This window comes from Garra rufa, chromosome 8 (assembly GCF_049309525.1).
Source record: "Garra rufa chromosome 8, GarRuf1.0, whole genome shotgun sequence".
In the NCBI taxonomy this organism is placed as follows: domain Eukaryota; kingdom Metazoa; phylum Chordata; class Actinopteri; order Cypriniformes; family Cyprinidae; genus Garra; species Garra rufa.
The window spans coordinates 9,902,741-9,928,684 of record NC_133368.1 but is presented as its reverse complement, the minus strand read 5'-3'; the positions used below and the strand labels follow the sequence as shown (position 1 = coordinate 9,928,684).

General features: G+C 41.9%; 1 protein-coding gene across 1 annotated transcript in view; it reads left to right on the top strand.

Moving 5' to 3' along the window:
• Positions 1–2,380: 2,380 nt before the first annotated feature.
• Positions 2,381–25,944, top strand: part of LOC141340598 (cystathionine beta-synthase-like protein) — a 36,226-nt gene continuing 12,662 nt past the window's right edge. Inside the window, exons 1-6 of the mRNA XM_073845632.1 lie at positions 2,381–2,503; positions 4,852–4,958; positions 7,827–7,961; positions 8,346–8,425; positions 22,909–23,113; positions 23,468–23,559. Coding sequence (XP_073701733.1) covers positions 2,409–2,503; positions 4,852–4,958; positions 7,827–7,961; positions 8,346–8,425; positions 22,909–23,113; positions 23,468–23,559 — 714 coding nt within the window. The 5' untranslated portion in view covers positions 2,381–2,408. The remainder of the gene's footprint in view (positions 2,504–4,851; positions 4,959–7,826; positions 7,962–8,345; positions 8,426–22,908; positions 23,114–23,467; positions 23,560–25,944) is intronic.

Below are 25,944 nucleotides of genomic sequence, written 5' to 3'. Positions count from 1 at the left end.
AATTTTGGCTACCACTGTAGCTCATCCCTCATATAAATGCGGGATTGACTTTTGATATTGCAATGACTGACATAATGTAAATAAAAAATAATATAATAGTAATATAATAATAAAATAATAATAACAGCACCGGTCATCATGACAACTACAAGGCATGTCCAGATGTTAGACATCTGTTAGGCTATGTATGCATGTATGTATGAATTTGTTTATTTAATTTTATTATTTGTATAATTGTTTTTTTTTTAACAAAACATTATTCTCAGAATTCTCACTCCAAGTTGAACTCAAAAGTTGGGAGCCCTGGTTTAACGTTGAAGGAGAGCAAGGTAAGATGGAAATTTGCAAAATGCAAATCATTTAATATTAGTCAACTGTTTTACGATATTTAGTTATGCAAACTCAACTTTTTTTCTCAGATATGGCCAATTTGAGGGAGAGAGAGATGAAAAAAAAGTATATAACTTTATGCACAACATCTGCAGCTTGTCTACACAATAGTTGGGTTTGGGGGACTGAACTACAGCAGATGATTCAGGAAATCTGCAGCCTAATAAAGGGGTTGGCTGGCACAAAGTACTTTGTATTATGAAAATACAAAAATACTAAACTTAAATGTATAAAATACAAAATAGAATCAGAATCAGAATTAGAATGAGCTTTATTGCCAGGTATGTTTACACATATGAAGAAATTGTTTTAGTGACAGAAGCTCCAGAGTGTGAGGGCTCTAGAGTAATTTTGCTAGCCCTTTTGCTTACTCTGGTTAACTTCAGGAGCTTGACAGAGGGGTCTTTAGATGTGCAGTTATTGGTGTGCAGAAAGAAGAGCAGTGGGAAGTTCATGCAGGAGCTCCAGTGCTGATTGCTGGATGAGAATGTTCCCAGCTTTATGAGCTGCAATCTATTTGTCAGGAAGCTGGTGATCCACTGATAGACAGAGATGGGCACGGATACCTGAGTTAATTTGGGCAGGAGGAGGTTTGGAATGATAGTGTTGAAATCCACAAACAGGATCCTCACATTTAATGTTTCAGATCATCAAACAAATTTAAATATTAATCAAAGATAACACAACATGCAGTTTTTAAATTAAGGGTTTTTTTATGAAAGAAAAAAAAATCCAAACCCACATGGCCCTGTGTGAAAAAGTGATTACCCCCCCCCCCCCCACCGATTAAAACATAACTGTGGTTTATCACACCTTTAGAGTTTAGTAATTCTAGCCACACCCAGGCCTGATTACTACCACACCTGTTGCAATCAAGAAATCACCTGCCTGACAAGGTGAAGTAGACCAAAAGATCCTCAAAAGCTACACATCATGTTGAGATCCAAAGAAATTCAGGAACAAATGAGAAAGAAAGTAATTGAGATCTATCAGTCTTGAAAAGGTTGTAAAGCCATTTCTAAAGCTTTGGGACTCCAGCGAACCACAGTGAGAGCCATTATCCACAAATGGCGAAAACATGGAACAGTGGTGAACCTTCCCAGGAGTGGCCGGCCGACCAAAATTACCCCAAGAGTACAGCGGCAACTCATCCAAGAGGTCACAAAAGACCCCACAACAACATCTAAAGAACTGCAGGCCTGTGTTGCCTCCACTGTAAGAAAGAGACTGGGCAAACTCTTTTTCACGCAGGGCCATATGGGTTTGGATTTTGTTTCCCCTTCATAATAAAAAAACTTCATTCAAAAACTGCATGTTGTGTTCACTTGTGTTATTTTTGATCAATATTTAAATTAGTTTGATGATCTGAAACATTAAAGTGACAAACATGCAAACATGCAAAAAAAAAGGAAGGGGGCCAACACTTTTTTGCACCACTGTAAGTCCCTGGTCTGTCCAGATGCTGCAGGATGTAGTGCAGTCCCATGTTGACTGCATCATCCACAGACCTGTTTTCTCAGTAAGCAAACGATAAGCCAGCACAGGTTTTTCAAATGACTTCATGGCCATAGATGTTATAGCTACAGGCTTCTTTGGGATGAGGATGATTGTGGAGCATTTGAAGCAGGAAGGGACTTCGCACAGCTCCAGTGATCTGTTGAAGATCTGTGAAAAGATGGGGTCCAGCTGGTCAGCACAGGTTTTCAGATAGTCCTTTCTTCTCTTGTTTTTTTTTTTTTCTGAAGACCTGATGCACAACATCTTCACTGATCTGGCAGGAGTGGGGGAGAGGGGGGTTGCTGGAGGTGTTAATGGTGTTTTTTTCAAACCTGCAGTAAAAATCAGACAGATCGTCTGCCAGTTGTTGATTCTCCACAGTGCTAGGGCATTTTATGTTTTATACATTCATAGTATTTTCTATTTCAAATACATATTTTAAATACATGTATCTGAAATACTTCCTATCCCTGGTAAAGAACATGAATGTAGAGCACACGGAGAAGGGATCAGAAGGCACCATGGAGAGGAAATGGATTCGACCAGATTTGCCCAGCAGATGCACCTGGAAACTTGGGGACTCAAATACAGAGTCGCCCCACAAGCACTTGCAAAGGTAAGATGTCGACACAATAAATCTGTTACAGGCTTTACAAGAATTCATATTTGTAAGTGTGGAGGGTGTTTCCGGAAAGGTGTGTCATGAACCTAGGGTTGCTTTTAACATTAGACGAGCTGTTATAAAATCAAACTGTGCTGATAGGCCTGTAAAACTGCCTTTCACTGCTGAGAATTTATATTTGTTGTTACCTGTTTGTTAAATTAAATTAACTGATTTTATAATATAATTATATGTACAAGTAAACATGTTGAGGTTTTAAAAATAATTTATTTTTAATAATAAAATGTACAGTAGGGCTACATAATTATTTTCCAATGTAAGACAAGCTTTAAAGGGGTCATCCGGTGCCACATGCACTTTTACAAGCTGTTTGAACTTAAATGTGTGTTGGGAGAGTGTGTACACAACCACCCTAGAATGACAAAGATCCACCCAGTAGTTTTCTTTTAATTTAGTAAAATAATTTGCCTCTTCTCATATCAAGCCGTTCTCAGATGCCTGTCATTGTGGCGTAACACCGACAGAGGCCGCTCCTGCGATAGTTCATAGACAGCAATGTTTTAGCATAGACCCGCCCCGAGTGAAGTAAACTGACAGCACTGAGGGAATGTGACCGCTGATCTATCTAAATGGGTTCATGTTTACGTGAATCATTTCTCAACATACTGCTTTATAAACGAAGGTCAGTATAAAGCTTAGCTTTGTAAGGCTAGATGGTTTAAAACGGTGTCTGTTAATGATTAAGATGTAACCTTAACGCAATACCTGCGAAAGTGTTTACAGCCCGCAACTGCACATGAGTAAAGACTAACACTCACATTTATGTATTTCAATATAAGGATGGGGTAAGTTCTGTTAACCGATCACTTTTTTGCTCTCGTTCAATCAGCTATGCCTCAGTAAAAACACAGCTTTCTTCTCTTTACCACAGTAAACACAGTAAAGACATCGCATTCTTCTCTTTACCACAGTGAACACAGTAAACACATCTCGTTATTCTCTTTACCACAGTAAACACACCGCGTTCGTCTCTTTACCACAGTAAACACAGTAAACACACCGCGTTCTTCTCTTTACCACAGTAAACACATCTCGTTATTCTCTTTACCACAGTAAACACACCGCGTTCTTCTCTTTACCACAGTAAACACATCTCGTTATTCTCTTTACCACAGTAAACACACCGCGTTCATCTCTTTACCACAGTAAACACACCACATTCGTCTCTTTTCCCCTAAACTATACAACTATACCCCCAACTGTTGTCTAGGCAACACCCCGTGTGCTATGTAATGACACGCCCCACAGAACTGAAGGGCGGGGTGAGCAGAGGTTCATTTCATTTAAAGGGCCACTACCATAGAGAATTTTTAATCAAAGTATATTACAAAGTTTTCATTTGGACCCTAAAGCATCATATTAACTTGTGGAAAATGGGCATTGGATGACCCCTTTAAGACAAGCTTTAAGCTTGTTTTTCAAGTTTTATGGTTTAATGTTTGAAGAAATTAAGAAGTAAGTATTGTAAATGTTAGTATTGTAATTTGACAGTTACAGTAAATGTATTATTATCATTAATTTTTATTTTTATTATTTATTAACATAAAAACTAAATACTCATTTTCATTTCCAGCACATATTATTACATTAGTAATAACTCTTATTATTTCAATATTTTTATTTAATAACAAGCAAAAATAATACAAAACTATATTTTTTATAGTCATATAGGTAAAATACAGACAACTGATTTTTATTTTATTTATTTTATGTTTGTTGAAATAGGTTTGAGTTGGTTCTAAACCCAGGTTTGACCATTGGAATTTTTAAAGTTTTTCCTAAATCATTTAGACCCAAAAAAGATGATTCTAGAAAGATTATTTAAATTTAAGTCAGAATGAATTAATACAGAAACTGAAACTGAAATACAGTGGTTTTATTTATTGTGAAAACATGACAGAGAAAGAAGTTAAAATCCTTTTTTTTTTCAGGGATCTTTTTGCTAAAATATAGACCTTTGCTAGAATCTACCTATATTGGTAGAGGTTAACTGTTACAGACTTCCTACCATCTGTATTATTTAAATCAATGCTTCCGGTATTGAAATGTCAGATATTTTTTCCAAACACAGTCTCATGAAGTTTCATTCAGTGTTTTTTCCCAGAAAGAATGACACTTTTAGAAATGTATTACCACACCCTTACCACATGCTGAAAGCAATAACACAATCTGCAGAGTCTCAGTGATTTAGTTCAATCTGTTCTGTTGATGGTTGACATTGCTTTAATGTGTGTTTGTGGACCTGTGTGTGTAAACACTTAATGTGCTCCCTTCTCTCACAGAACAAAGGCACCAAGTATTCTTCCAAACATTTTAAGCTGGATTGGAGAGACCCCACTGGTCCGCATTAACAAGATTCCTAAAGCTTTTGGCCTCAAGTGTGAGCTTTGTGAGTATCTGCACCATGTGGGTGTGGAGGATGTGTCTAAACACCTGGTTTCATGCAGCACTTTGTGTGTGTGTGTGTGTGTGTGTGTGTGTGTGTGTGTGTGTGTGTGTGTGTGTGTGTGTGTGTGTGTGTGTGTGTGTGTGTGTGCGTGTACCTGGTATTCATCACGTTGTGGGGACCAAATGTCCCCATAAGGATAGTAATAAGAGTAGATTTTGACCTTGTGGGGACATTTCTTAGGTCCCCATGAGGAAACAGGCTTATAAATCATGCACAATGAGTTTTTTCTGAGGAAGTAAAAGTGTGCACAATCTCCTGTGAGGGCTAGGTTTAGGTGTAGGGTAGGTGTAGGGTGATAGAAAATACGGTTTGTACAGTATGAAAACCATTACACCTATGGAATGTCCCCATAAAACATGTAAACCCAACATGTGTGTGTGTGTGTGTGTGTGTGTGTGTGTGTGTGTGTGTGTGTGTGTGTGTGTGTGTGTGTGTGTGTGTGTGTGTGCTGTTATGAAATGAAAATCTCATGATCATTTAAGGACATGTGATTTTTTTATATAAGCTACATCCAAATCTGCCTACTTTCCTACTACAAAGTAGATGAAAAACAGTGTATGAAAAGAGCAGTATGTCCAAACTCACAATATTTATACAACATGCTAATCATGCAAAAACATGCTTGCAACCTAGCAACATTCTTATCATGCTCAAAACATGGTAATCATAGTGAGTCTGAAGATGTTGATTAGCTGGTTCAGGTGTGTTTAATTAGGATTGGAGCTAAATTTGCAGGACAGTTGCCCTCCGGTAACAAGTCTAAACACCACTGGTCTACATCGTATGAAAGTGTGTATTATGAATGTAATCCAGATGTACATGTCATGATGTAATTTTGTTAGTTGCGTCATTACACAGCCATTCACAAATCCACTCCTGTTGCCATTGAATGAAATTCATAATCTGACCAAAACTAGTATGTCATCCAGATACCTTTTGCCTACTCTTTTATGAATACCATGAATTTGGGCATACTACACTTTTCACTCACTTTTTTTGTTTGTTTGTTTTACCATACTACATAGTATGGGGTTAAGCATACTGCTCTTGCCTCATACATTCACATTGTAAATAGAAAAACTATGCAGTAAAGTTTTGTATTTATATTCTAAGTGCAGTGGCGTAACTTATGCTGTGTTCCAGGCAACCCATTACCCGTGTTTTTCCAACCATCTACCTGTGAAAGTGCACTGGAGCGGCAGTCAAACCCGTGACTTTGCACCCATGAACTCGTACTAGATCGATGTACTCCCAGCCAGTTCCCTGACGTTACATAACCCGAGAAACAACAATGTCAGCCCCTACGGATGCGGTGTTTATGCACGTGATACACAGTGGAAAAATAGACTTTAGGACAATATAACATTGCAATCAAATTAATAATATAATAATAATAAATGTGCTCAGGCAATTTGGCATGACTTGCCTGGAAGGCTACAAAGTCGTGAGTCGTGGTTTGAAGTTGTGATTTACAAGCTCAAAAAAATGCCTGGAACGCAGCATTAGTAATGACGGTCCCAAGTGCAGGCTATTACGGCGAGCCCCCGGGCTGCACAGTTATGAAGCACATACAAACACACTGCGCTTGTGTCTAGAAGAGAACCCTATGTACGTGAATTTGATTTTACAGTTGGCAAGTGTTACCTATTGTATTTGCAAAGCACAGATGCAAGGTTATCAAAAGCATAGTGTTTTTAGCACTGTGGAGATGAAATTACCACAAACTTTTTTTTTCTTCGTATTTTTAGCATAGTGACCCCAGGAATCAAAGGAACTGCATTCCTCTCCAAAAGGCAAGAGACTAGATAAGACAAATAAGGTCTGAAAACCTATCAACACCATGCCCCAAAACCTGACAGCACCTTAGCAGCACACACAATTGATACCCACAAGTATATATACACAATGAAATGGGTGCTCATTGGCGACCTTACCTAAAAATGATAACTTTTACACACGGCAACCTGTATGATACACTGAATCAAAAGACTTGCCTATTTGAGTTGCGTCCAACTGGCCCTTCACTGAATATTAGACAATGTCCTTATTGTTAATTTCACGGGTTGACGCTTGGTGAATAGTATTGCCAGCCCACTCAATCTCTCTTGACTCTGATTTTATCAGTTTTGATTTAGAAAAGGCGCGGTCTGCTTTTGGAACTGTGGATGTTATGGAGTGATGATTCACAATCAACATCTTGGCAAGTTGGTAGATTGAGAAAGGCTGAGCACTAAAACTGCTCTAAAACAGGCTCTGAATGACAGTAATTGTGCAAGAAATGTAAATCCTACGTCCCTGTTGTAGTGGTCAGAAAGACATTTTATAATAATAATTGTGTGAACATCTACATTTTCACCAGGCTTAGTAGCTTAAAATAAAAGCTAACATTACATAATACAAATCCAATGGAAAAATAGACATATCATTTCTCTTTAAATTTACACCTAACACAAAAGCCTGATAATGAAAAGAACTGATAATGATGTAAAAATATTGCTGCTGGAAAGGGACTAGTCTGGGGAGTATTGGTAAAAAAAATCTAATTTTGGGAGCTTTGTGGTCTCTGTGTTCTTTTCTTTCCTGACTCTTCTTACAACCTCTTTTATGTTTGAATGGCATGGCTACTTGCTTAGGTCTGCTTAGCTAATCCGTTTATCAGATTTAGCATTTAACCTAGCCGCCAGAGTATTGTCATCTTGTCACATGATCAAATAGAGACTTAAGACTGCTGACACAAAGGCAAAAAATGGCAAAAATGGTCAACAGCAAGCCTTTTGATCTTTTTTTTCTATCTTTCTATCTGTCTAGTGGCTAAATGTGAGTTCTTCAATGCTAGTGGCAGCGTGAAGGACAGAATCGCCCTGCGTATGGTCGAGGATGCTGAGAGAGATGGCATCCTTAAACCTGGAGACACCATTATTGAGCCAACATCAGGAAACACAGGTGTGTATTTGCACCATTATAATGTTTATTCTCATTTTGATATTTGTCTTTAAAAAGCAAGCACTGGTTGTTTGTAACTCTGCCATGTTGAGGAAGAGCCTCTGCGGCATTTAGTTTAATTAAGGCACTGGAATGCTGGAGAACCACCTCTCATGTGCCAACTAGTCAGTCTGGCACCAAAGTGAAAAAATTACTGTACAAATACAGTCAGCTGGATGTTATTCAACATCAACAACAGCTCGGGCCCGATACCCCCCTGCAACCACCCCACACTGTGCGCTGTTTCAGTCTGTTAATTGTCGAAGCTAAAGCTAGAGGCGACCCTGACTGCGATTTTTAACCCTGACCGAGATGGTAAAGATTGCTTATCATGTGTGTTTTCAGGCATTGGTCTTGCTCTGGCAGCAGCAGTCAAAGGTTATCACTGCATCGTTACCATCCCTGAGAGGATGAGCATGGAAAAGGTGAGATAATGAAGATAAATATGGTGTGGGTGTAAATCAACCTGTTCCTCCGCAGTTCTTGGCTGTGTTTACATTGGCACAAAAAAAAATATTTTTTTGCTGACACAGATCGGAATTTGGTGCACACATGTAAACACAAAAATCTGCACAAGATCCCGATTTTTTTTTTCTTGCATTCGATCTAAGCCACGATCTGAGCCACCAATGTGGTTTTAAATTCTGGACATCCAACCTACGTCTAAACACACATATCCCCTAAGAACTCCAGAGCATTTTAATGCAGGCGTACTGTGTGTGTTCACTTTTTATTAAGGTTGGGAACTTTATATATAAGTAAGAAATTTAATTCATTATTTAATTCGCGTTTGTAATTCATGGAACTGCGCAACATTCAGGAGCTGGATTTTAACCTTTGTCCCATGACTTTTATAAATATAACAGCTTTGCTACTAAATGCTACAATATATTTCTTAGTAATGAGGTGACAACTTAGCTGTTTGTTTAAACAAACAAGCTCACTCAAATCAGCCCTCGAGGGGACTGATTGCCCGCATTGTTTGAGCATGCCACTTCATGTGCTTCGTTCAAGGAAGGCTCTCTTTGAGAAGGGAGTCTTCACCCGCTTCCGCCGAGGCGGGGTGGCGATTGCACTCGTGGGGTTCACAATTAGATCTAGCAGAGGGAATGGAGACGGGCGAGTCCCTATCTCTTTCCTCACCTGCTAGATCTGCTGCTTTCTCTTTGGGATCGGAAGCCTGCTCTGCGGTTTCTTCCCCCCAAAGAGAGGGCTCGGCACTTCTCCTCTCTTCCTCTGAGGAGGTTGATGTGGAGGGTGTCGATGACGAAGCACCACAACCCCAGTCCACCCAGTATGAGGAACTGTTGGAGGTGGTTTCTCGCGCTGTGTCTGCTCTAAGCCTAGACTGGCCGGCCGAGAAACGGGCTGAATCGCGAAAAAGTAAGCTTGATGAGCGTTTTCTGCGATCTCGGCTGTCACCTCCCCGCAGGAGCCTTCCATTTTTCCCTGACCTCCACACTGAGGTGTCGAGGTCTACAGCCCGTCTGCCGCTCATTATTCACACGTGGCGGGGCTGTCAGAGCACGCTTATGGGGAAATGCCTCCGGTGGAACAGACGCTTGCAGGCTATCTGTCCCCCGATACTGCATCTTCCCTGAAGGCTCCAACCCTTCCCTCTAAAACTCTCAGAACTACTTCCACTCTGACGGGGAAAGGTTATGCGGCAGCAGGTCAGGCTGGTGCGTGTCTGCACACCATGGTGGTGTTGCAGGCGTACCAAGCCGACCTGCTGAAACTGCTGGACGAGGGCGATGGAGTTCAGCCCGAAGATCTGGCTGAGCTCAGGAGAACCGCTGACCTGTCTCTTCGCGCCACCAAGGAGGCAGCCAACACCACCCTGCCAGCGAGCATATCTCTCAAGATTCAAGATTCAAGATTCCTTTATTGTCATTGTATAGTTACAACGAAATTGAAGAAGCAATCATTGGGTGTAACACACACGTGACATTAAAAAATACAAATTAAAAGATACAAATAATAAATAAAACAGGAATAGCAGCAATTTATTTCCTATGTTAGGTAGTGCAATATGAATGTTCAAGTAACCGGTAGTAACAGGTGCAAAATGCAGTATTAACAGAAGTGCAATGATGCCTTGAGGATATGCCCTGATATTTACATTTACATTTACATTTATTCATTTAGCCGACGCTTTTATCCAAAGCGACTTACAATTGGGAATACAACAAGTGATTCATCCTAAGGAGGCAGATCAACATAGGAAGTGTTCAAAAATACCATATATCAGGCGTTGTTAGAAGAGTGCAGGCTAGAAGGAGAAGATCAAGAAAGAGAGGAAAAACAGGCTAGAAGGGAGATTTTTTTTTTTTTTTTTTTTTTTTTTTTTTTTATTGAGTCAGATAGTGTCGAAAAAGATGGGTTTTCAGCAGTCGTTTGAAAGCTGTTAAGGAGTCTGCATTCCGGATAGGGGTGGGAAGATCATTCCACCAGGCAGGAACGTTGAACGAGAATGTTCTGGACAGTGATTTAATACCTCTCTGTGGTGGTACAATGAGGCGTCTTTCACTAGAGGATCTCAGTCTTCTGGAAGGAGTGTAGATGTGTAGTAGTGAATGGAGGTAGGCAGGTGATGATCCGGTGGCTGTCCTATAGGCCAGCATCAGTGTCTTGAATTTGATGCGTGCTGTAACCGGTAGCCAGTGCAGGGATATGAAGAGAGGTGTAACATGGGCCTTTTTGGGCTCGTTGAAGACCAGTCGTGCTGCTGCATTCTGAATCATTTGTAGAGGCTTGATTGTACATGCTGGAAGACCAGCTAAAAGAGCATTGCAGTAGTCCAGCCTGGAAATGACCAGGGCCTGGACGAGGAGTTGTGTAGCATGCTCTGTTAGGAAGGGCCTGATCTTTCTGATGTTGTACAATGCAAACCTGCAAGATCGAGCGGTCTTAGCTATGTGGTCTTTAAAAGTCAGTTGGTTGTCAAAGATAACACCCAGATTTCTGGCTGAAGTTGATGGGGTAATTGTTGATGAACCTAACTGGATGGAGAAGTCATGCTGTAGAGATGGAGTGGCAGGAAAGATAAGGAGTTCCGTCTTTGCTAGATTGAGCTGTAGATGGTGTTCCTTCATCCATGCAGAGATATCCGCTAGGCAACCTGAGATCCGTGCAGCTACCGATGGATCGTCTGGTTTGAAAGAAAGATAGAGCTGTGTGTCATCAGCATAGCAATGGTAGGAGAAGCCATGTGCCTGTATGATGGGGCCCAGAGATGTAGTGTATATGGAGAAGAGGAGAGGTCCAAGAACTGAACCCTGAGGAACCCCAGTGACCAGTTGATGAGTTTTGGATACCTCGCCTCCCCAGGCCACTCTGAAAGACCTACCAGAGAGGTAGGATTTGAACCAGCGAAGTGAAGTCCCTGTAATACCCAGCATTGAGAGGGTGGACAGGAGGATCTGGTGATTCACAGTGTCAAAAGCTGCAGATAGGTCCAGCAAGATGAGTACCGATGATTTGGACTCAGCTTTTGCCGTCCGCAAGGCTTCAGTGACAGACAGTAGCGCAGTCTCAGTTGAATGGCCGCTTCTGAACCCTGATTGGTTAGAGTCCAGTAGATTGTTCTGTGAGAGGAATAAGGATAGCTGGTTGAAAACAGCCCGTTCCAGTGTTTTTGCTATGAATGGAAGGAGGGAGACAGGTCTGTAGTTGTCTATGAGTGAGGAGTTAAGTGTAGGTTTTTTGAGCAGTGGGGTTACCCGGGCCTGCTTAAATGTAGTGGGAAAAGTGCCTGTGAGAAGAGATGTGTTGATGATGTGTGTGAGCGCCGGTAGGATTGTAGGGGAGATTGCTTGGAGAAGGTGTGAGGGGATAGGATCTAAAGGACATGTCGTCGGATGGCTGGAGAGGAAAAGTTTGGTTACTTCTGCCTCCGAGCAAGGACAGAAGGAGAAGTGGGGGGTTCCAGCCGTGATTGTGGTCAATTTTAGTTCCTGTATGTGTGGAGCTGAGAACTTATTATTGATCGATGTAGTTTTGTCTGTAAAAAATGTGGCGAAATCATCAGCTGTTATAGAAGTTGTGGGAGGTGGTGGAGGGGGACAAAGCAGTGTATTAAATGTTTTGAAAAGGTTGCGTGCGTCCGGGGAATTGTTGATCCTGTTGTGGAAGTATGAAGATTTGGCTGTATGTACTTGGGTAGCGAAAGATGAGAGCATAGACCGATACATACTGAGGTCGGATGGATCCTTAGATTTGTGCCATTTTCTCTCAGCTGCCCTAAGTTTGGAACGATGCTCACGAAGAACATCGGATAACCAAGGGGTTGTCGGAGCAGATCGTGCTGGCCTGGAGGAGAGAGGGCATATAGCATCTAGACAGGAGGTAATAGTGGAGCATAAGGTGTCAGTTGCTGCATTAGTGTCCAGGGATGAGAAGTGAGTAGGAGAGGGAAGGGAGGAGGATACTAAAGAAGAAAGATGGGAGTGTGAGAGAGAGCGTAGGTTTCTTCTAAAAGTAACAGGTAGAGGGGTTGGGAGTGCACAAGTAGCAAGATGTAGGTCAAATGTAATGAAGAAGTGGTCAGAGATGTGTAGGGGTTTGACCACAATATTGTCTGAAATACAATTTCGCATGTAAATGAGATCAAGTTGGTTGCCAGATTTATGAGTGCATGTAGTGATAACACGTTGTAGATCAAATGAAGCTAGAAGTGAATTGAAGTCAGCAGCATAGGGTTTGTCAAGGTGAATGTTGAGGTCCCCAAAGACTAGAAGTGGGCTGCCATCCTCTGGAAACGAGGACAGCAGCCCATCCAGCTCTTCTAAGAAGATGCCAAGTTGAGTAGGAGGGCGGTAGATTACCACAATGTGGAGTTCGATAGGAGATGTTACAGTGATTGTATGAGATTCAAATGAACTATAATTGCATAGAGGAGAATGGGTTGAGTATTTCCAGTTGTTAGAAATAAGAAGTCCCGTCCCCCCACCCCTTCCAGTCTGACGAGGGGTGTGAGAGAAGGAAAAGTTATTAGAAAGAGCAGCTGGGGTTGCAGAGTCTTCTGGACGAATCCAGGTCTCAGTCAAGCCTAGAATGCTCAAACCAGATTGCACAGAAAATGCTGAAATGAAGTCAGATTTGTTGACAGCTGATTGACAGTTCCAGAGTCCAACCGTGAAAGAGAAAGGTTCAGTGGAAGAAGTGTCGATAGGACGCAGGTTAGAAATATTGCGTCGACGTGTGCGTGTGATATTAGTGCGGTGTGAAGAGACCACCGGAATGAGTTGGAAACACATGATAGAGGAGGACAGAAAGAAGAGTGAAATAAAGGAGAGGAGTAGCCTACTTAAGTGCGTTGTCGGTGTCGTTGCTCGGAGAAGTCGCGCAGGAAAAGTCGCAGTCTTTACTCTCGTCGGTCTTCACGCGAGGAGGCTGAACGCTTCCTCTGACGCAGTTAAATAGACAACCAAACAGTGCTTCAATGATAAAAGCTAGGGACGCCTCCTAGGCTCAGTGAGCCGCGAATGTCTCGCCCGCACGCAAAATGGCTCAATCGAAACTCAAAAAGCAACAGCTTCGCACTTGTAATAGCTCCAGAAGGGAACGATATGACAAAAACAAAAGCTTCCCTTGGCCGTACGCTCAGTTATCAATTTTAATGATTGCAATAAAAACTAGAATTTAAAGCAAAAACAATCGCAGGACAAATAACAGAAGAACACTCCTTTTCTAACAGTGTATAGATGTAAATAAAACAAACGAATAATTAAATAGAACAACAGAGTACTTTAAGAAGCAGCTCAAAATTAATATTAACGAATAAGTGAATAGAAACTACAGAGTGCGTTTTAGAAGCAGCTCAAATTTAATATTAACCAATAAGTAAATAGAAACTACAGAGTGCGTTTTAGAAGCAGCTCAAATTTAATATTAACCAATAAGTAAATAGAAACTAGTGCGTTTTAGAAGCAGCTCAAATTTAATATTAACCAATAAGTAAATAGAAACTACAGAGTGCGTTTTAGAAGCAGCTCAAATTTAATATTAACCAATAAGTAAATAGAAACTACAGAGTGCGTTTTAGAAGCAGCTCAAATTTAATATTAACAAATAAGTAAATAGAAACTACAGAGTGCGTTTTAGAAGCAGCTCAAATTTAATATTAACCAATAAGTAAATAGAAACTACAGAGTGCGTTTTAGAAGCAGCTCAAATTTAATATTAACGAATAAGTGAATAGAAACTACAGAGTGCTTAAGAGAACAGCGGCTTAAAATTAATACTTAGGAATAAGTAATTAAACAGAAACGACAAAGTGCTTTTAGCAGCAACTCTAAGTAACGACCGCCTAGTGAAATAGTATTAAAGTAGACACTTACGCGCCGTCGTTCTTTCTCGTCTGAGGACTGAACTCACTTTCCCGCAGTATGGAAAGTAAGCAAACTATTTAAGCAGTATTCTCGCTAGCCACGCCTCCTAGGCTCAGTGAGCCGCGAATGTCTCGCCCGCACGCAAAATGGCTCAATCGAAACTCAAAAAGCAACAGCTTCGCACTTGTAATAGCTCCAGAAGGGAACGATATGACAAAAACAAAAGCTTCCCTTGGCCGTACGCTCAGTTATCAATTTTAATGATTGCAATAAAAACTAGAATTTAAAGCAAAAACAATCGCAGGACAAATAACAGAAGAACACTCCTTTTCTAACAGTGAATAGATGTAAATAAAACAAACGAATAATTAAATAGAACAGCAGAGTACTTTAAGAAGCAGCTCAAAATTAATATTAACGAATAAGTGAATAGAAACTACAGAGTGCGTTTTAGAAGCAGCTCAAATTTAATATTAACCAATAAGTAAATAGAAACTACAGAGTGCGTTTTAGAAGCAGCTCAAATTTAATATTAACCAATAAGTAAATAGAAACTACAGAGTGCGTTTTAGAAGCAGCTCAAATTTAATATTAACCAATAAGTAAATAGAAACTACAGAGTGCGTTTTAGAAGCAGCTCAAATTTAATATTAACCAATAAGTAAATAGAAACTACAGAGTGCGTTTTAGAAGCAGCTCAAATTTAATATTAACAAATAAGTAAATAGAAACTACAGAGTGCGTTTTAGAAGCAGCTCAAATTTAATATTAACCAATAAGTAAATAGAAACTACAGAGTGCGTTTTAGAAGCAGCTCAAATTTAATATTAACGAATAAGTGAATAGAAACTACAGAGTGCTTAAGAGAACAGCGGCTTAAAATTAATACTTAGGAATAAGTAATTAAACAGAAACGACAAAGTGCTTTTAGCAGCAACTCTAAGTAACGACCGCCTAGTGAAATAGTATTAAAGTAGACACTTACGCGCCGTCGTTCTTTCTCGTCTGAGGACTGAACTCACTTTCCCGCAGTATGGAAAGTAAGCAAACTATTTAAGCAGTATTCTCGCTAGCCACGCCTCCTAGGCTCAGTGAGCCGCGAATGTCTCGCCCGCACGCAAAATGGCTCAATCGAAACTCAAAAAGCAACAGCTTCGCACTTGTAATAGCTCCAGAAGGGAACGATATGACAAAAACAAAAGCTTCCCTTGGCCGTACGCTCAGTTATCAATTTTAATGATTGCAATAAAAACTAGAATTTAAAGCAAAAACAATCGCAGGACAAATAACAGAAGAACACTCCTTTTCTAACAGTGAATAGATGTAAATAAAACAAACGAATAATTAAATAGAACAACAGAGTACTTTAAGAAGCAGCTCAAAATTAATATTAACGAATAAGTGAATAGAAACTACAGAGTGCGTTTTAGAAGCAGCTCAAATTTAATATTAACCAATAAGTAAATAGAAACTACAGAGTGCGTTTTAGAAGCAGCTCAAATTTAATATTAACCAATAAGTAAATAGAAACTACAGAGTGCGTTTTAGAAGCAGCTCAAATTTAATATTAACCAATAAGTAAATAGAAACTACAGAGTGCGTTTTAGAAGCAGCTCAAATTTAATATTAACCAATAAGTAAATAGAAACTACAGAGTGCGTTTTAGAAGCAGCTCAAATTTAATATTAACAAATAAGTAAATAGAAACTACAGAGTGCGTTTTAGAAGCAGCTCAAATTTAATATTAACCAATAAGTAAATAGAAACTACAGAGTGCGTTTTAGAAGCAGCTCAAATTTAATATTAACGAATAAGTGAATAGAAACTACAGAGTGCTTAAGAGAACAGCGGCTTAAAATTAATACTTAGGAATAAGTAATTAAACAGAAACGACAAAGTGCTTTTAGCAGCAACTCTAAGTAACGACCGCCTAGTGAAATAGTATTAAAGTAGACACTTACGCGCCGTCGTTCTTTCTCGTCTGAGGACTGAACTCACTTTACGATATATTCGTAAATATTGTGCAAATATTAGTTTTTAAAACTGTGCAATATTGCACATGTTGTTCTAGCTACTGAAAGTTTATGTAGGTGGTTTTAGGGTGTTCAGTTCGCAAATGGCTCTGGGGTAGAAACTGTTTTTGAGTCTGTTTGTTCGTGATGTGATGGACCTGAAACGTCTGCCCGAGGGCAGTCGGTTGAACAGATGATGTCCGGGATGGGATGGGTCCTTCAGTATCCTGGTTGCTCTATTGATGCAGTGAGAGCTGGATAAGACCTCCAGAGAGGACAGGGGGCAGCCAATGATTTTCTGGGCGGTGTTGATGATTCTCTGAAGATCTCTCCTGTCTGCTGCTGAACAGCTGGCATACCACACAGAAATGCAATACGTCAGCACACTTCCAATGGAGCAACGGTAAAAAGACACCGGAAGTTTCTCCTGTAGGTGGTTTTGTTTCAGGATTCTGAGGAAATGAAGCCTCTGCTGTGCTTTCTTGACTGCCGCATTAGTGTTCGTGGTCCATGTAAGATCTGAGGAGATGTATATACCCAGAAATTTGTGATCTGAAACTCTTTCCACACAGTCCCCATTAATGTACAGTGGTGTAGGGTCTGCACTGTTTCTACGGAAGTTTATTATTAGTTCTTTTGTTTTTGAGGAGTTGAGGATGAGGCTGTTATCCGTGCACCATGTTGTTAGTCTTTGGACTTCGTCCCTGTAGGCAGACTCATCATCATCAGAGATAAGACCGACCACGGTTGTGGCATCCGCAAACTTAATGATTCTGTTGGTGTGGTGAGCAGGAGAGCAGTCGTGGGTATAGAGGGTGTAGAGTAGAGGGCTCAGCACGCATCCTTGCGGGGTTCCAGTGCTGAGTGTGATGGTGGAGGAGAGATTGGGGCCTATCTTGACTCTCTGGGGGCGGTTGCTGAGAAAGTCTTCGATCCAGAGACATGTTGTTCCAGAGAGGCCTAAGTCTGCAAGTTTTTTTATGAGTGTGTCCGGGTTTACCGTATTAAAAGCTGAGCTAAAGTCTATGAAGAGCATCCTCACATAGCTCCCTTGGTGTTCAAGGTGTGTCAGAGCAGAGTGAAGAGCCGTGGTGATAGCGTCCTCTGTGGACCGGTTCGCTCTGTACGCAAACTGGTGTGGATCGAAGGTAGGTGGAAGACTGGCTTTGATGTGCCGTAAGACCAGCCTCTCGAAGCACTTGGTGATAACTGGAGTGAGTGTGACTGGACGATAGTCATTAGGACACGTTGTAGCAGTCTTTTTCGGCAGTGGTATAATGGTGGTGGACTTCAGGCAGGATGGAACGATAGATTTAGACAGGGACAGATTAAAGAGCTTTGTAAACACAACTCGGAGAGCTGGTCGGCACAGACCTTCAGCACTTTATCACTCACGCCATCAGGTCCGGATGCTTTCCTTGGGTTAACTGTTCTGAGCATCTGTCTCACGTCATGCTCTTGTAGGGTGAGTATGTGGTTGCTGGCAGCTAATGGGGGTGTATTCACTAATGGAGGAGCATTAACTGACCTTGTCGTTTCCACCTCGAAGCGAGCAAAGAAACAGTTTAATTCTTCAGCCAAGGTAGCATCGCCATTAACAGTTGTGTGGTTGTTGGATTTGTAGTTTGTGATTTGTTGGAGACCCTGCCATGCCAGCCGTGGGTTGTTGTTGGTGAAGTGGTCCTCAATTCTCCCTTTGTAGGCTGCTTTAGCCTCTCTGATGCCTTTCTTCAGGTTAGTTCTGGAAATGCTGTACAGTGCTTTGTCACCAGACCTGAAGGCATTGTTGCGGTCTTTGAGGAGATTTTTGACCTTCTTCGTCATCCAGGGCTTTTGGTTGGGGTAGATCTTAATGTTTTTGTCTACTGTGACATTGTCAACACAGTTTTGTATGTAGCAGAGTACAGTTGATGTGTACTCTTCCAGGTCTTCTGATTCAAAAATGTCCCAGTTTGTCCTATCAAAGCAGTCCTGCAGCTGCATGGATGCTCCTTCAGGCCATGTTTTTGCAGTCTTTATGGTGGGTTGAATTTTCCTCCCTAAAGGTGTGTACGCTGGAATTAGTAGTATGGATAGGTGATCTGACTGGCCAAGATGTGGTAGAGGTATTGATTTAAGTCCGTTTTTAGTGTTTGAGTAAACCTTGTCTAATGTCCTTGCACCTCTGGTAGCACAATTAATGTGTTGGTGAAATTTTGGAAGAGCAGCCTTTAAATTTGCGTGATTAAAATCTCCCGCAATGGTATGGGATGCATCTGGGTAAGTGCTCTGATGAGCGTTTATTGTATTGTACAGGTAGCTAAGGCTGCGCTAGCATTAGTATCTGGTGGAATGTAAACAGCGGTGACTATAACAGCGGTAAATTCGCGCAGAAGATAGTTCGGTCTGCATTTAACTGTCAGATACTCCAAATCAGCAGAACAATGAGAGCCTATGAATTTTACATTTAAAAACAAACATGTAAACAAAAACACACATAACAAACACTGAAAGGGAGAGCGAGGAGCCGCTGCGTCTGTGCGCGCCGCCATCTTGTCACAACAAGACTACACTCAGTCACCACCCGATCTCGTAGCGGTGCTAGGAGGCTCGCGACCTCCTCAGAGGTCCCTTGAACAGCTTGTTGGGTTATTCAGTCCCCAGTTTCGGCACCCCCGGCTAGCCGTTCCTTTAAATCCAGTGGTCAGTCGCGAGAGGCTGATTCCCCTAGTAGACTTTCTGGCAGCGTGGAAACTTCTGCCAAATGTCTCTCAGTGGGTCCTGCGCACTGTAGAAAAAGGATACCACATTCAGTTCGGTTTACCTCCATACCACCTTTACCACCATTTACATTTACATTACATTTTACATTACATTTACATTACATCCATATTTACGTTTACATCCATATCTTTACCACCATGGTGGGTCCCGAGCAGGATGGAGGGCTGAGGCCTATTCTAGACCTACGCATTCTAAATCGCTCGGTCATGCGCCTCAAATTCAAAATGCTGACGGTGAAAGAGGTGGACTCACACATCAGGTCCGAGGACTGATTTTTGACTATAGATCTCAAAGATGCCTACTTTCACATCTCCATCCTTCCCCAACACAGGAAGTTCCTGAGGTATGCTTTCAGGGGCGAAGAATAACAATATCGGGTTTTTCCTTTCGGCCTTGCACTCTCACCCCGCACTTTTACGAAGTGTGTGGATGCAGCTCTGGCTCCTCTGCGACTCCAGGGCATCTGCATACTCAACTATATCGATGATTGGCTGATTTTGTCCCAGTCAGAATAGATGGCGGTTCAACATCGAGATGTTGTTCTGTCACATATGAAAGTGCTGGGATTAAGACTAAATGCCAAGAAAAGTGTGCTTTCTTCATTACAGAGAACCACTTATCTCGGTGTGGTGTGGGATTCAACCACGATGTGGGCACATCTGTCTCCCGCTGGTGTCAGTTCAATTCGCACCCAGGTCGCGAGAGTGAAAGAGGGCCGGTCACTCACTGTAAAGCAGTTTCAAAAACTGCTGGGTCTGATGGCAGCTGCGTCCAACGTATTTCTTTTTGGCCAGCTGTACATGGTGGCTCAAAGCCAAGGGGTTCTCCCCGAGGGGAAACCAACTTTGCATTATCAAGGTCACGCGGCGAGGCTTTCGTGCCTTAGACATGTGGAGGAAGCCTTGGTTCTTGACTCAGGGCCCAGTGCTGGGAGCTCCCTGTCGCCGCGTCATGCTTGCGACAGATGCGTCCCTCACTGGTTGGGGAGCGGTCATGAGTAGCCGCTCAGCCCACAGTCTATGGAGAGACCATCATCTCACGTGGCACAACAATTGCCTGGAGATGATGGCCATGTTTCAGGCTCTGAAACACTTTCTCCCAGACCTAAGAGGTCACCATGTGTTGGTGCGCACCGACAACACAGCGGTGGTCTCTTACATCAACCACCAAGGAGGTCTGCGCACGCGCCCCTTGTACAAGTTGGCGTAACCAGATCCTTGTGTGGGCCCAAGGGAAACTCCTCTCACTGAGAGCAGTGCACATCCCTGGGCACCTCAACTTGGGAGCAGACATCCTGTCGAGGCAGGGGCTGAGGCCCGGGGAATGGATGCTTCACCCCGAGGTGGTGAAGCAGATCTGGAGAATTTTTGGACAGGCTCAGGTGGACCTCTTCGCGATTCAGGAGAATGCGCAATGTCCCCTCTGATTCTCTCTTCATCATCCAGCTCCTCTAGGACTGGATGCTATGGTACAGACCTGGCCGAGGTTAAGTCTGTACGCATTTCCCCCGATTGCTCTGCTCCCGGGAGTTCTGGCGAGAGTGCGCCAGGAAGGGGACCGGCTTCTTCTAGTAGCATCGTGCTGGCCGGGTCGAGTCTGGTTCTCGGATCTAATATCCCTTCTAGATGGCTCTCCCTGGGAGATTCCCGTCAGGCCAGACCTACTCTCACAGGCAGGGGGAGAGATTCTCCACCCTTGCCCGGAGCGATGGAAGCTATGGGTGTGGCCCCTGAGGGGGCACGGCTAGTAGCTTCGGGTCTCTCAACTGAGGTTGTAGAGACCATCCTCCAATCCAGAGCTCCGTCTATGAGGAAACTGTATGCCTTGAAGTGGAGACTCTTCACTTCTTGGTGCAGAGACCGCCGGTTAGACCCAGTTAACTGCCCAATTGGTACAGTGCTGGAGTTTTTACAGGCCCGTCTTTCCGCCGGGTTGACCCACTCCACCCTGAAGGTGTATATGGCGGCCATAGCTGCTTACCACACCCCTCTTGGTGGCATTTTAGTGGGCAGACACCCCCTTGTTACACATTTCCTCCGCAGTGCGCTGAGATTGAGACCTCAGCACGCTCTCGCGTCCCTCCTTGAGATCTGGCTGTGGTGCTTGATTCCCTGTGTAAGCCTCCTTTCAAGCCTTTAGAAGAGGTCTCCGACCGTCTTCTTACCCTAAAGATTGCCTTTCTGCTGGCTATTACCTCCCTCAAGAGGGTTGGGGATCTTCAGGCCCTCTCAGTGGCTCCTTCCTTTTTAGACTTTGCGCCTGGTATGGCCAAATCTTTTCTGTACCCCCGGGTGGGGTACCTTCCGAAGGTCCCCACAGTAGCACCACGGCCTGTTGTGCTGCAGGCCTTTCATCCTCTTCCTTTTCAGGAGCCCAACCAGGCAAAGCTTAATTGTATGTGTCCAGTGCGAGCATACGTCCACAGAACTGCCCTGTGGAGGAAGGCTGACCAACTTCTGGTCTGTTACGGCCCTCCGAGGAGAGGCCGTCCAGCTGCTAAGCCTTCCATAAGCCCCTTTGGGAGTCAAGGCTCATTCTACCAGAAGTATCTCTTCTTCTAAAGCCCTAATTTCGGGCCTTTCGGTTGCCGACATCTGTAGTGCGGCAGGCTGGTCTACACCATTAACCTTCACCAGGTACTATGGCCTGGATCTTAGAGCCTCTCCTGGCTCCTTTGTCCTCTCGCCTTGACAGGCTCGGACAATCATCGAGATACTTCCTCTCTCTCTAGCCCTACTTTCGGGCCTTTTCCAAGCCCTACTTTCGGGCTCTCTCTCTTAGCCCTACTTTCTGGCCTCTTTTTCGAGCTTCTTATGGTTCCTTCGTCAGGTTCCTCAGGTTACGTATGTAGCCCTAGTTCTCTGAAGGGAACGAGATGCTGCGTATCTAAGCCATACTTCGGCATCCCTGCTTGCTGTCTCCAGAAGCTAGCGCCGTGTTTCACCATACATGCTCTTATGCTTCCTGGTCGGTGACGTCATGGCGCCCGTGACGTCTCACACTTCTATTGGACTAGTTGGACGCTGGAGGCGTTCCCACAGTGTTTCGACACAGCGTCTCGTTCCCTTCAGGGAACTAGGGTTACATATGTAACCTGAGACGGTACCAGGCATTTTAAAAGCCGTATAAATTTATTTACTCGACAGATATGGAAAACAATGATAATAACACCATTGAGCTACCTGTTGTTTGCAGCGTTGTGTTCTTTTCTCAGCCTCAATGATATGTAAAACTAAAAGCTGTCATAAAAGATTTAGTCAGTTTTTTGGCTCTTTTCATCGCGTATTTGCATTCCATGTCCATTATCATGAAACCCACGACACACAACAAACACATCTCCAATCACAGCGTCTTTCATTCACCGTTTGTTGACATTTGTAAATGCTGCAAATAAAGACATCGCTGTCTGCCACTTTAGAGTTCCTGCTGCTTGTGCAAATGCAACCAGGAAAACGGCCCGAGGGGAAAAGCCTCTTTACGCACATTAACAACAAAACATTTTCTGCCATTTTTCTGTTATCAGCCATGTTGGAGATAACTGCTATTGCTGCTCTGTACCTGTTGTGGAAGTCCCAAATATGCCAGAATGCCAAACACAGACGTATCAAACTGTGTTAATAAGCTCGACAAGGCCTCATGTAAATTTCCCGCTCAAGTTTAATTTGCGTGAAAGATGCGGTTGAGGCAACTAGTCAAAAGATCAGATCTGTGCCTTAAGACTTGCAGAGTAAACACAGACAAGTGTCAATATTTGTGTTGTGTGAATGTATGTTTTTATAGTCATGGTTTGTGCCCTTCCAGGTGGATGTGCTCCATGCTCTCGGTGCTGAGATAGTTCGTACCCCTTCCTCAGCCCAGTTTGATTCTGCTGAGTCTCATGTGGGTGTGGCTTGGCATTTGAAGAAGGAGATTCCTAACTCTCATATTCTGGACCAGTACCGCAATCCTAGCAACCCCCTGGCCCACTATGACACCACTGCAGAGGAGATTCTGGAGCAGTGTGACGGTAAATTGAAAACTTGTGACAAAAAACATTGTGGCTTTGTCAAAATTGAACATGAACTTTTCTCTTCAGTTACTTGGATCCTTTTTTAGAAAAAAAGCTCTTTAGATGCATCCAGGTTGTCAAGTGTTCCTCAAACAGGGGGCCTAATAGGCCCTGTTACAATTCCAGGGAGGCCTGGGTACATCTTAATTGTTTTTATTTATATATTAATAATCCTAATTAAAATGCTAAAAAACAATAAATGGAAAATGTTATGTTTTAGAGTTGAACAGGCATTTGAATATTGACAAAAAGGTTGAGAATCACTGCATATGAATAATGTTGATGCCATGTTTTTGTCCTTGTTCTCTGTAGGTAAAATAGACATGCTGGTGGCCGGAGCTGGCACTGGTGGCACTATCACTGGAATCGCTCGCAAGCTAAAGGAGAAATGCCCTAATATCAAGGTGATGTATTGATTGGTTCATGAATTCTGATACAGCAGTCAGTGAACGTGTTTTTCCTTTATAAGTATTTGTTTACTTGTTAATTACTATCTTTACTGAGAGTCACAAGACTGATTACTCTCTCTATCCAATCACACTGATGGATAAAAATAAAATTAAAACAAGCATTTAATGCTTACGTAAAATAGCTGATACATCACGTAAAATGTACTCAAGTAGAAGTGAAAATACACTTTTTTAAACTACTGAAAAGAGTACAATTTACAAGTAATGCAAGTATTTTTAATTTGTTACTTCACATCCCTATGGAAGCATATGTGTAGCGAAATTCAATTTGCAATGCAATATGCAAAATGACAATGCAATATTCAAAATGGCAATGCAATATTCAAAATTGCAATGCAATATTCAAAATGGCAATGTAATTCTGTATTTAAATTTACATTTCCCTCACCTCCACACGTGCAAAATTTGGTGCAGAATGAAATTGAAAATTATATTATTTACATTTGCCATTTCCAACAGTAGTCTTAAATTGTAAAGTGCATACTACTTTAATGCTTTAGAAGTAGCAAAATGAAAATGAAAATGTATAACGGTCCGTGTACTTTTTCGTTCATTCATTATTCAATTTCGGAATGAAAGATGAAATTTAAAAAAGGGTGCAGCTTGGTTTTTTGTTTAAAAGAAAAAAAGCAGAAATGGCTGTATTTTGTTTTCCAAATGTATTGTTGTCATCAAATAATAGTAATAGAAAATTGGACGCATTTCCGATCGTTTTTTAATTTGTAATATTTATTTGTACATTTATTGTATTTCATTTGACTGATCATATCTTTACCCGGAAGTAAATTACACCGTCGAGCGGGTATCAATTATTATTGTCTAGTATCACTAAAATGCTACTAAGATCCATATTACTATCACACGAGCCAATGGCAATTAAATGCACGGATGCATAGTCAGATAATGAATGAAATACAACTGTTCACGAACAGAAGATTGTGACTCATGCTGCATACGCAATGACAATTATGCCTACTGTAAATATAGATATACAACTACGATTAGAGTTGTTTGCATAAAATGCACCGTGAATTTCACACGTTTGCCTAGATGTGATAGGCTACAATTTATCTCCATTAATACTATTTTCTCAATTCTGCTCATATATTTTCATTTACCTTACATCAATTGCTCGATCAATATTATCATCACATATTTTACATTTGTAACTGTAGGTACCACAAACAATTTAATATAGCTAAGTTTGTGTATTTTTACAGGTAGTAAAATACTGTGTGTGCTGCTTATAAACACCAGAGAGATAATGATTCATGAAAAAGATGGTCTTTCTTTACTTATCTCACTTGCACAAAATAAATGCAGTAATAGAAAGTACAGAAACGCACAAAATACACTGAAATACACTGGGAATTATATGCATTTAAAAATTTTGTTGAAATCATCTCCCCGGATCTTCTGCATCCACTCAGCCTGTACGCATGCAGCGTCAACGGGGAATGCGAAGAAACGAAGACCTCCATGAAACTGTGTTTTATTGACAAGTGGTTAGGTTTAGGGGCAGGGGTTGGGTTACGTGCTCGTAAATGTGTCTGTTGTGACTGTTCGCATTGAAAAATCACACCCCAATACATATGCAATAATGGCAATATTATTACCCAATAGATCATTTAATCATGACGATAAAATTCACAGTGCCTTTCGCGTCAGCTTATTGACGCCAAGCGTTTCTTATTTAAAGTAGTGAGGACCCTGCACGTCCAAAAATGACGCTGAAGGGGTACCCTGTGCGTCAAAATGCGACGCCAAAGGCCAAACGTCAATATGTGACGACTTGGGAGTGAGACTGTGTTGCGCGAGCGCACATTCAGCTCTGCAGGCCTGGTGCTATGCGTATTTAAATCTCCTCTGATGCGCATTTTCCTGCATTAGCCAAAATCATGACAGTCAACCACATCCAGTCATATGTGAATTAATGTAAATATTCGCTAAAAACACACAATAAAGACAGCAATGATGCAGTCAGGACTGTGGCACCGGCTTGCTTTGAAATGTATTTGGTTATTGCACCTGATGCGTGTGCGCCCGCTGCGTCTCCCGCACCGAAGTCATTTTAAAAAGTACATAATAACGAAAACAATACCTTACAAATAAAAAGGAGCCGATTTTTATGATCAGAACTTCCTTAAACCAGGGAACCTGTAAACCTTTCAGTCCAAGTAAACGAATGCGTTCAAATAGAATTTCATAATTGCAGGACCCGCGGGTTGAAAAAAAAATCCAACCCGCGCATCAGTATGGGCCAGTACTTCAGGTGAAAACTTCCGGTGATCTGACAGCGAGAGCGAGAGACAACAGCGA